Raw genomic sequence first — 12,615 nt, 5'->3', positions numbered from 1 at the left:
TACTCTGTACAATTTCTGTAAACCATTGCATGATGTTCCTCACACATAGCAGATTGGCATGATGAACAGAGGAGCTTTGTTTTCTGATCTCTTGCTCAAGGGCAGGAGGAGCAGCATTGTTTTCTACGTGGCTCAACGTCATTTGCAACTTGATGTTTTGCTGGAATCTGCAGTATTTCTCGAATAGCAAGTTTGATTCCTCTCTGAATCGTTGGAATTTCCAGACGTTCATAGAGCCATGGTTTTATCAAGTTCTTGACAATAGCTGCAAATATTTCCTTCAGCTGAGTTTAGGGTTTTTTTGCATTCAAAAGGTACAAAACCATGAAGTTGACGCCACATTGATCCAACATCCCGAAAGAGAATCTTACCGACCAAAGTTTCGTGCTCCAGCTGACACTGTAACCATGGCACAATTTGTCAAAAATATCAGTCCCTCCTTTTGTTGAGTTATAGTTAAGAACTATTTTGGGTTTCTTGGTCTCCAGATCTACAATTGCACTATGATGCATTGTCGAGAGCAAAATAACATTTTTCTCTTTTGGGCTACAGGAAACTAAGGTCTTGGAAGAAGAGACAGCATTGCTCGTATATTTTTGTTTATTATCGCAAAATCGATTTTCGGTCACTTAGTGACCATCTTCAGTGCTGTAACATATAACTTAAATTAGTAAGCACTGGTGTCAATAAGCTTACGGCGATCACATAGACATAATAAACAAAAATATACGACCAATGCTGTCTCTTCTTCCAAGTATACCCATTATCTGGTCGTAGTGCACAGGACACTATGGAGTCGCCAATCAACAAACTAAGGTCTTGTTATGGTCGAAAGTGAATAACGATTCGGTTTAGATTGCAAAAATTTTGCAGGTATCTCAGTTTTGTTAGCCCTCATTGTTCCAACCGTTGTTAGTTTGTGGTCGACAAGCATTTTGTTGAACAATGGGATGGACATGAACCAGTTGTTTGTCGTAATATTACGATTTGTCCCATATATTGGCTCAGATAGCTTCCTCACATAATATGTGGGTACAGGTTCACTGTCCAGAGTTTTTACTTTTCCAACGTAAGGAATTGCATTTAACATGTAACTGGTCTTACAATCGTTCGGCATCACTATTTTCAAACCATACCTGCCTGGATTTGATTTCATGTATGCCCTGAATCCACATCGACCACAAAAGCCTAGAAGTTGTTCATCAATGGTGCAGTGGTGAAATGGTGTGTAATAAGCACGACAGTGCTCCACAAAAGTGTCCCACAAATATCATATCGCAGCCAAATGATCATCTCTTATTCTCTCTTGCCTAGTGGCTTTGTCATCAAAGTGCAAGCAAGTACTTGTAAAGGGAAACCGAGGTAAGGACATAGTAGCTCTGTAAATAGAAAATCTTTGTGTACGCCAGCCACTGATACGACTGCCTTACAATGTTGCATACTTGTCTGTCTATTTCTTCATTAGTTCGCATAGTTATCTCTTCTAGCATCACATCATCAATTAGAAGCTTCCAAGCTTTTTCAGGTGTTCCTACCTCTTTAGCAGCTCCCCTAGGACCAGGTAAATGAGTTACCAGGTTTCTTTCTGCAACTCTTCCACGGTGTACTGGCTCTTTGGTGGACCAAATACATGGCGTCTTTTTGTTCCTCCCCCAAATCAGACATCTATTTCGTTGGTGTTCCTCATTTTCACTGCTACCATCTTCTTCACCATCTTCATTTTCTATTTCACGAGACTCACCACTGTTCAGTGCATCATTAGCTTCACTAGCAACCAGTTCATCATCTAAATCCTCATCTTCAAGAACGACATCTGGACCGGAATCAGTATAATCACCAAATAGGCTTTCTGAATCTTCTTCTTCACTTGCTTCTAACAAAACCAGAATTAAGTCTGGCCTATAACGTAAATTTTCTGCCATTAGTTAATACAAACTGATGAAACTCAAATGTAAACAAAAACTTACAACTTACAAAACCCACACGTTAATATAACACTAGGGTCCAGTAGACCCCACAGCACATTGTTTGCTCTGCCGGCAGCCAGGAGCAGACTGGCAGCTGCCGGGCGATAGTGCAAAACCATCACATGGATGCCAACAGAATTTACATAGGAGTGAAATATCCCTACCTCCTTTTTTTCAAAGAGAAATAACTTAAAAAGGAAAGGGTGGGGTCCGATGGACCCCAGGGTAATATTTAAAGGCAAATACGGATTTCTGTAGAGACGGGATAGCTGTCAGCAGATTTCATTATGCGATTTGCTAGTGAGTTAAGTCATGACAACGCGTGGCAATAAAAAAACAAAAGTAAATGCTCTACGGTAAGCCTCTAGAGATTTACTTTTAGTTCGAAAGAATATGGATGAATGACATTTTGCTAGACTGTTGATAAAATGTCGAAACAGAAGCAGTGTCGCAATGTAGCACTTGATAAAATTTCGTTCAATCGGCGTCCTATCGTAACATACCCCAGAGATTAAGTTCCTGGGTATTTAAGGCTGAACGCAGAGGCGAAGTGCTATCAGATACAGTTGCAGATATTACTGGCGTCGTCTGCTACTGCAGTGATGTACTGCGTTCGGGCTCTTCAAAGCCAGGTAAGAAGACCTGGTTGGTTTTGATGTGATTTGTTAGAAAATGTGAAGTACTATACTGTACAGTGACCAGTTGTAAAACTTCATCGAGACATGTAAATCCTACGTACTGGAAACAACTAGCTAAGGTAATAACGGTGTTATGACTTAAAAGACAGCATAAGCCGACGTCGCAGCTTTGAATAGCAGATCAGAGTAAAATCGTTGATGTAACAACTCGCATTGTAATCGCTTCTGCATTTCGGATATGGAATAAAAAAATGTGATATTACTTCAACTTAACCTGTAGCTTACAATTGGGAATGATTAAATGATAGCCCTCGATTTTGGATCACGGCCAGTTCACTGACACGTCTACCGGTGTGTTTTCTGCCAAGGCGAGTGCCGATCTTTATGTGATAAATGCGTACCGTACCACGCCAGATTTGTTGCAATAATTTTAAGAAGGTGCGTAGGTGTTGTACGGTGTTCCATGTATCGTATTTCACAATTCATCTTCACAATATGCCAAACCGACGCCATGAATTAAAATTGATGATGATGATGATTTTTTTTTAATCAATGAAACTTTAGCGTTTCAGTGGCCATAAGATATGTTTTACTATGAGGAAGTGTGATCCTACAAATAACACATCAAGAACTGATAATGTAGTTCACTGTGTGAATCCATCAAACATACCATACTGTACCGCACAACACAATATCACTGTTATAAATGGGACATTCTGGGCCATGTCACATTATTTCACGTGTCATATCGTTTACACCCCCCCTCCCCCCAGCATTTGTTGTCTTTCCTTTGGCTCTTGTTAACACCCGAAAAGTAAATCTTTGGTGTCCCTCTTGCATTGGCTCTCTAAGTGGCCACTTGTCACTTGGACCTTAAACTGGCCCTGGGGGCACTGCCATGTTTTAGTTTTATACTGCAAACTGCATGTGTCAACACTAATGATTGTTGTAGCCCTACTGTAATAGCCAGCATATTTTGCAATAAGTGATATAAATTTCTATTTAATTAAGCTTTTTAAAAGCTAGATCATTGACCAGCCCTGGGGGGGGGGTTGTGTTTTGATTACATTGTATCTGCAATGATGTAAAATTGACATTTTAGTGGCATATTACAGTTCAGAGCACAGTGCTGTGAAATTCTGTGAACAGTAAAATTGTCATTGTAATCACCTAGAAATTGGAATGTTGCATATCAATCTTGAACATTTATTTCATGCTCAAAATTCAGCTCCTTGCTTGTCTTACAATTTGTTCAAAGTTAAGTGTGTATTCGTTGAGTCTCCAAGTTGCAACAATAGTTGATAATGATGTGATATCCAGCCTTCAATAGGACAGTGCCTAGTAAAGCCTGGGTAAAAGTTTCGTAGTGGACCCCTCCCTTGTGTTTTTCATAGATTATGTACGTGATGTGCATCAGAATCCTCATTATCTAATATATATTTTTTGACTTTACCTTGTGGTTTGTTTTTATGACAAAAAGTGTGTTAAATATGGCAAAATGCTCTTAAATATTGTCAACATAAAAATTATGCTACACTACAGGTTGGTCTGTTACCACAACCTTCATTTTACATTCACATTTGTTTGCTTCATCAACACTCAACCAAATTATTGCCCCCTCAGGGGTCACGACACTTAGATGAGTGTGTGTGTGTGGTGAGCACACTATTGCAGAACCTACTTCCTGCAATCTCTCATACCTGACTATCCTTCCTTTTCTGACTATCTGTCGTGAAGACGGCCTTTCCTGTTCGACCTGGTTATTTACTAGGGTCCCCCCCTGTAGTGTGGATAGATTGATGAATATCTTAAATAGCACCTTCTGTATGCCGTGTTCAAGATTATCTGTTCACAGCACCTGCATAGACTCTTATATACGCTTCAAAGCGGACACAGTAGCCAATTTAATATGTAGTTGTCATGTATCCTTCGGTTGGGCCCCACTGATAACATGGGAGCTGAGCCCTGGGAGACCACTTATCTGCTCTAACTGACGTATTGATCCAATCCACATACTTTTACTTGTGCACTTTCATCATCATGGCATATTCGTAGTAGACATCACTACCTTCAGATGAATGATCACTTGATTGAGGGATTGATGACCTCTCCACTTAGCCCCTTACCCACTTCCACCAATCAACCAACCAAATTATTACCTTTCACCCTGACCTAGACCTTAGGCTACACTACAGATCAGTTGCCCCACAACCAGGAATGCCAGGAATTCAAGAGGGAAATGGACTGGGGGGGGGGGGGGTTTACTGGGATTCACAGATCAAGGTGACACTGCATTTCAAATGTTTCCTACAAGCTCATTTTGTGCCTTTCACATCAAAGTTTGCAACTATGTCACTCCTGCTAATGCTTTAATTTCAAAATGCCTGTTACTTGATGCCATTAGTTTTTTTGCTAGTGAAAAGTTTATGACAAACAAATCTGATTACTGTAATTATTGTAGCTGCAAGTAGTTTCTATCTTGAGTTTGGATGTTGCTTGCACAATATTTTGTATTTGTGTGTGTGCTATGAAATAACTTTTTCTGTGTAACATGAACAGTTAATGTTTGTGACTTAGGGAACACCATGGCTGATTGCTGCACAAGAAATTCAACGGCGATGCTTTCATGTTTCGCCACTTGCTGCTGCAGCTCGGAAAGTCGCCATGAGCAGGTTCGACAAAGACAGTTACTTGCCCTACGAGAAACTTGAAAAGAACCTAGGTATTGTTAAAAAGAGGTAGGTATCTACCTGTTGATTGTTGGGTTTTTGTTAATGTTTGATGAAAATACAAAGCCTACCTTTTTTGCTTGAAATTTGCGATGTTGCACACACTTAACGTGAAATACATATATGTTCATGACACATCCATAGTTTAAATTGCAATTGCTTAGAAATGTTGCATTAAGGTTGAATGCATGGAGGTCATATTCTGTTTAGGTGCTTAAGTTGGTAAAATAATGAATAACGCATGATTATACTTCCGTTTTGTAATAGACTGGCTCGTCCTCTGACATTGGCTGAAAAGGTTCTTTATTCTCATTTGGATGAACCAGAGAAGCAGGATATTGAACGTGGCACAAGTTACCTCAGATTGAGACCAGACCGTGTTGCAATGCAAGATGTAACTGCACAGATGGCAATGCTGCAGTTTATCTCATCAGGTCTGCCAAGGGTTGCTGTCCCTTCAACAATACACTGTGATCATCTTATTGAAGCTCAGGTATGTATCTGTTCTGTCAAGACTATCTGACAGTACAGAATAAACTGAAAATAAGCTGACAAATAGTGTAACAGTTGCATCATAATTGTTTAGGGTGGATATCTTAAAAACCACTCAGACATTAGCTGTTGGATTTTAATATGGGCCACTGAATGTGATGTGTGGTTTTGAGGTATCACCTTGCCTGGAGTTCAAGAAGTAACGAGGATGTCAACCCTTTGCGAAGTTGATCATATCTCTCTGGAAGACCCATATGCAAGACTTGGACAATACACTCACCCAACACATCATACTCCAGTCCTGTCACATGCTTATTTGATCCATCAGAGACAGGGCCACCAAAGAAAGCAGTCGTATCATATATCAGCTCTGCTGCAATTCCTGCGCAGCATTTTATGTGGGCATGACCACCAACCTCCACTCAAATGAGTGGCTTCATCAAACATTGGCCAAGACCAGACTTGACCACTCAGTGTCAGAGCCTACAGCTGAGCACAACATGCTCAGTATTCAATGTCTACTTCACAACCTGTGCCATCTAGATCCTTCCCCTCCCCCCCCCCCCCCCCCCTCAACCACCCCCCTCTCCCCCAACACTGGTTTGTCTGAACTATGTTGATGGGAGTTGTTCCTGCAACACATTTCAATCCTGTAATTATTGTGGGCTGAGTCCCCAATAGCCATTGCTGTCACAGCCACCAAAACATGCTGCCTCATGGCCCGAACCTCATTCGTCCTAAACTCACACCCTCTTCCCCCCAGTCTCCCTTTTCATCTGTTTTGCCTCCCACTCCTAATCTCCTCCTGAACATCATTTTGCGCTGTGCATAACTATTTGTGCGTGCCTGTCAGAGTGAGCTGACTGGTGCCACATTGCTGTCAGATGTGTCTCAGGTAACAGCCACCATTCCACAGTGCGATATGTGTGTCACCTCATTAACGTAACTTTTAAATGCAGAAAATATCTTTTTGAACTTGTCCTATCTACTATTATAATTTGAGGGCCATTAGAAAGGTTCCTCTTTCACATTGATCATGAATGAATAATTGAGACTGTATGACGTTTAGGTTGGTGGTGAAAAAGATCTTGCAAGAGCCAAGAATCTCAACCAAGAAGTGTATGACTTCCTGAGTTCAGCTTGTGCCAAGTATGGAATTGGTTTCTGGAAACCTGGTTCTGGGATCATTCATCAGGTTGGTTAGCTCTTTTAGCACTTATACTGTTTTTTCTTTTTGTGTTGGTTTGTGATGACATTTAAGTTGTCACATATGCGTGAGAAATGCACAGCTTTTAATATCTTTGCGTGTAGTGAAAAGAGATTCAATATCAAAAGTACTGAACACAGGAGAGGTTATTTTGCTATTCAGGTTGAGGAGGGTGGACCCTGGAAATGTTATGGTGTTCACATAGTTGTAATTTTTGTGATAAATTACAGTAGACTTGTAATGTAAGTACTGAAACAAATGTGTAGCACTTGAATATGTTTTTGTTATCTTATTATTTGAAGGTCATTGTTTAGTCACTGTTTAATTTATATGAGATCTGTTCAAAAAATTACACAGAACTTTGTCCACAAAATTTTTTGACACTTACCCTATATTTATTGTGCTTGGTATTTTTTGAAGTACTCTCCTTTGCAATTGATACACCTCTCAGTGCCATTTCAACTTCCAAAAGCAGTCTTGGTATTTGCGAATTTTGTTTTATATCATCTGTCGTTGCAAATCTTTGTCCTTTCAATCGGGCTTTCGACTTTGGAAATAAAAAAAGTCCGTAGGGCCCAGTTCTGGGGAATATGGAGGATAAGGCAGCACAGTGATATCGGTTTTTGTGCAGTAGTCACGCACCCACAGGAATGAATGTGTGAGTGCATTATTATGATGTAAGAGCCATGAATTGTCTCGCCACATTTCGGGTCATTTCCTTCTCACATTTTCTTGGAAATGTCACACCGCGTCCCGATAGTATCATCGATTAACAGTTTGTCCCTGTAGTATGAATCCATGATGAACTAATCCATCAAAGTCGAGGAAAACTATCAACATGGTTTTGACATATGACCTGATCTGTTGCACTTTTTTGGTCTTGGAAAACCTTTCCTGACCTATTGTGAAGATTGAACCTTGATCTCAACATCAGAACTGTAGACCCACGTCGATCACCAGTTATGATTCTCCTAAGGAACATCCCACCCTCATTTGTGCGATCCAAAAGCTCTTCACAGATTGTGAGGTGAAGGTCTACTGCTCTTGACTCGTGAGCCATGGGTCAAACTTGGCGGCAACCAATGCATTCCAGGATTTCATGACAAGATCTAACTTAAATGTTACTTTCTTCTGCAAACTATCTGATAGTCAGTCTCCAATAGGCACACACAATTTCGTTGACATTCCTGACATGAATGTCATCGGTAGACGTTGAAGGGTGTCCTTGATGAAGTCATTTTTAACTTCTGCCCAGCCGTTTTTAAACTGTGTGAACCATTTGTAACACCAAGTACAGCTTAAGAAGTCATCACTGTAGATTTCCTGCATCATTTGTTGTATCACTGTAAAGGTTTTCTTGAGTTTCACAAAAAATTTAATACAGAAGTGTTGCTGCCCTAACTCTGCCATCTCAAAATTTGCAAACCGTGCGAACAACATTCTACTCAATACCGCGCTGTACGATAACTAGCAGACATAAACAATGAAACTCCGGGGAGTTAGACACTAAACACAGGCGTGTTCAGGGATGCCAACTGCATTTCTCTTCAACACACCATTGGTGTGAAATTCCGAATGTTCCGGAATTTTTTGAACAAACGTCCTAGGTACATTAGTGCAAGTGGCTTGTACTGTATTTTATATGTATTCTAGCTTAAATGGAATTACAAGGTCCGGCAGAAAAACCTCCCCTTTAAGGAAAGCTAATAAAAACAAAACCAAATAAGGTAGAACAATTTTATTTATACTAAATAAAAGTACATATTATGCCATTTTAGAAAATACTCTTATGGTCTTACTTTTTAAATAAAACATCCCTTAAATGGCTTCCTGCACTGTCGACACACTGTTTGAGTCTTTCCCTGAAGTTATTAATTACTCTTTGAGTCATTTCAGGTGGAATAGCTTCAACCTCTTGTGTAATTGCTTCTTTCAGGGCTCGTAAAGATTGTGGACGTTGTTCATAAACTTTTGCTTTTAAATAGCCCCAAAGAAAGAAATCACAGGGCGTTAAGTCCGGCAATCGTGGGGGCCAGCCAATGTCTCCACGCAACGAGATCACATGTCCAGGAAACATTTCCTTCACCAATGCCAGTGACTGCCGCACTGTGTGGGCAGTAGCACCATCTTGCTGGAACCACACGTTCTCTATTTCACCAAAAAGCTCCCTTAGTTGCGGTTGGAGAAAGTCGCGGAGCATGGCACAATAGCGTTCACTGTTGACGGTTAAATTCCTGTCATTTTCTTCGAAAAAGTAAGGACCGATCACTCCGGAATTGTAAACAGCACACCATACTGTTACTTTAGGGCTATGAAGTGGTCGTTGATGAAGTTCTTGGGGATTGTGTTCACACCAGTACCTGCAATTTTGGCTGTTCACTGTTCCGGCAAGGTGAAAGTGTGCTTCATCAGAAAAAATCACAATATCGTTGGGACGAATGTTCCGAAGGTCTTGGCACAAACTTACACGGACACCACAGTCTCGTTCACTCAGTTCCTGCGTAGTTACAATTTTGTAAGGATGCATTTTAAGATCTCGATGCAAGATTCTTCTCACACTTCGATCAGATATCCGTAATGCTGCCGCATGCTTTTTAGCGGATCGTCGAGGAGATTGTTGAACTGAAGCTCTAACTGCATCAACATTTCCGGGGCCTGTTGCAGTCCGTGGTCGTCCAGGTGGTTTCCTTTTTAATGCGGAACCTGTCTCACGAAAGTTAGCAACCCAAGAATAAATTGTTTTCTTATCGGGAACAGGGTCCCGTCGTCTGAGCGCAAAGCGAACGCGAAAAGCACGTTGAGTATGAATAGGCGATTCGCCATTTTGAATAAAATCTTCCACTACGAAGGCACGATGTTCACCAGACCACGCCATGGCGTACACTGAAAACGGCACGTAGGCAGCTACTTAACGACGCGCCCCCCACCACTCTGCTCCTTCTACTGTCCGCTGCACGTTACTTTGTAATCGGGGAGTTTTTTATGCCGGACCCTGTACTTCCATGTAAGGTTTAGCTTTTCCAGTGAAATAGATGCTCAGCGTGTTTGCTTCACATTGTAGCCACAAAATTTATCAGCACATTAATCTCATGCAGCAAAAAAATGGCATTTCTTTACTAAAGAAACATACTTGTCTACTACTGCGATGTCTCTACCATGTCTGTATCTGTAGCAGTTGTGTGGTCTGGTAGCTTTTTTTTTTTTTTTTTTTTTTTTTTTTTTTTTTTTTTTTTTTTTTTTTTTTTTTTTTTTTGCTGCCTTTGTTCTTTGGACAGTTTTCTTGACCATTTTGCTGAAGAGACATTGCTGCCTTCACAAGTACGGGTACTGGAACCTTCATGGGTTGGCATTGTGATAAGGTTTAGGGCAAAGAGAGAACAATATTACCCATTAAAATTAGAGTTCTTCATTCTCCAGATGTTTACCCACTGAATTTTCCACACTCACTCACACATACAGAACTACATGGGTGAGCAGTTATACAAAAAGTTACAGCTGCAGGGTGACATAATAAACTTTTAATTAATATTAGTACAAATTTAAATGATATGTAATCACAAGAACATTCCCTATGAACTACATGTAAAGAGAACGGCAATGCTTCATAACCTTTGCATTTATCTCCAGTTACATGAATGAAAGCGTATGTCCTTAGCACAAAATAACTTGAATAACATCATTTTTACATTACTGCATATAATATAACTATGGCCTGGATTTTAATGACAAGTCATATTTTTTTTTCTAAACTACATGGTGAATTTTATTTTGATTGTGCATATGAAGTCATATTTCAACAAATTTTAGTAATAGGTCATATTGCGGCTAACTTTTAATGTAATAGGTCATATGTCCGTCAACTTTTGCCAAAAATGCATATACCATTTTTCTCGTATCTTATGGAACACACGAATAAGAAAATGAATATGTTGCTCACGAGACAATATTTAACGTGCTATTATGAAAGATAAACAGATAAATTAGTACACAGCTTTATTTCTCAGGACTGTAGCAGAAAATCGGTGTACCACAACAGTCATTTCGCGAACATAAAACTTTGTTTCGCAGCGTCGACAATATGCTCTCAGAGCCAACAAAGGTGGCTTCTGCCGTAATAATCATCGCAGTCGCACAGGTGTTCCCAGTAAGCAGTTTGAGTACAGCCTTTGCCTTGTTCAACAAGCCTAAAGCATAGTGCTCCGATGGCATGAAGTTGCGAGGATATGTTCGAGAATTTGGAGAGGAGTTCTTTATTACTGATGGGAAAATATTATTTTGTAAACTGTGTGAAGTTAAAGTTAGTGCAGAAAAGTGCTTTAATGTGCAACAACACTGTAATACCGCTAAACACAGCAGCTGTGTGAAACAAAGTGCTGAAAATAACAGCAGGCAAATGCTGTTATTTGAACAGACGGGTCAATCATCAACCATGCAATCATTCTGCAAGGATTTGTGTGAGATGATGGTGTCCTGCAACATCCCATTGGAAAAGCTGAAGAATCCACTCTTGAGACGGTTCTTGGAGGAGTGCACAACACATCCAGTTCCAGATGAATCTACACTGAGAAAGAACTATTTATCCGTATCCTACAATGATGTGCTCAACACAATACGTATTACTATTGCTGAGCAAAAGGTCTGGCTGTCGGTAGATGAAACTATGGATATTAGTGGGCGATATATTGCAGATGTTGTTGTTGGTGTTCTAAAAGTTGATGGCCCTGGGGATATGTTCCTACTAATGTGTGAAGCTCTTGATAGAGTAACAATTCGACAATTGCTATTTTGTTTAACAACTCTCTGAAGCTACTGTGGCCGGATGGTGTGGAAAGAGACAACGTTTTGCTGCTTGTAACATATGGTGCTTCATGTATGGCTAAAGCAGCCAATGGGCTTCAGATTCTCTACCCCAGTATGGTGTACGCCACTTGCCTTGCACATGCGTTGCACGGAGTTGCCAAAAGGCATGATCAGATTACCCTGACATGGACAAATTAATTTCCTGTGGGAAGAAAATCTATGTGAAGGCTCTGCTACGGTGCAGAAATTCAAGGAACAAGCACCTTCAATGCCCCTCCCACCTAAACCTGTTCTTACACGATGGGGTTCTTGGCTTAATGCTGCTGAGTATTACTGCACCAACATCATCCAAAAAAAAGACAATCTTCTGCGAGTTTGATAGCAATGAATCAAGTGCTATCAAAATTGTGAAAAAAGTTTTTACAGATACATGGTCTTGCAACTTGGCATATGTCAACGCCAATTTTTCAGTGATATCAAAAGCCATCAAACGACTGGAAGCTGTTGGCACTCAGCTATGTGAGGCCCTGAGTATTTGTACAACAAGTGCAGAGTGAGTTGGGTCGAGCTCGTGGTCATGTGGCTGACAAAGTGAAAACCAAATTTGCAAAGTGTTCTCCAACGGAATCCTGGATATTCTACACTGTGCAAAATTAGTGGCAGTCTTTCAGGGAATGCTGCAACATTTGAAGATACTGAAACAAAGCTGAACTCCAGTGACCTGGCTGCCTTCAAATACGCTCCAGTGACGTCTCGTGAAGTGTAGAGGAGCTTTTCCACGT

The 12,615-nt window shown here is 40.5% G+C and overlaps 1 protein-coding gene across 2 annotated transcripts in view; it reads left to right on the top strand.

The window, feature by feature from the left end:
• Positions 1-2,340: 2,340 nt before the first annotated feature.
• Positions 2,341-12,615, top strand: part of LOC124775005 (aconitate hydratase, mitochondrial-like) — an 83,137-nt gene continuing 72,862 nt past the window's right edge. Inside the window, exons 1-4 of one of the 2 annotated variants that reach the window (XM_047249757.1) lie at positions 2,341-2,599; positions 5,183-5,343; positions 5,602-5,827; positions 6,896-7,021. In XM_047249757.1, the coding sequence (XP_047105713.1) occupies positions 2,570-2,599; positions 5,183-5,343; positions 5,602-5,827; positions 6,896-7,021 (543 nt within the window). In that variant the 5' untranslated portion in view covers positions 2,341-2,569. Of the gene's footprint in view, positions 2,600-2,621; positions 2,725-5,182; positions 5,344-5,601; positions 5,828-6,895; positions 7,022-12,615 lie in introns of those variants that run through there. The other variant, XM_047249758.1, reaches the window with a different exon arrangement.

Source organism: Schistocerca piceifrons, chromosome 2 (genome assembly GCF_021461385.2).
Source record: "Schistocerca piceifrons isolate TAMUIC-IGC-003096 chromosome 2, iqSchPice1.1, whole genome shotgun sequence".
Taxonomy (NCBI): Eukaryota; Metazoa; Arthropoda; class Insecta; order Orthoptera; family Acrididae; genus Schistocerca; species Schistocerca piceifrons.
Note: the sequence above shows the minus strand (reverse complement) of the source record. Positions and strands in the feature narration are given on the sequence as shown.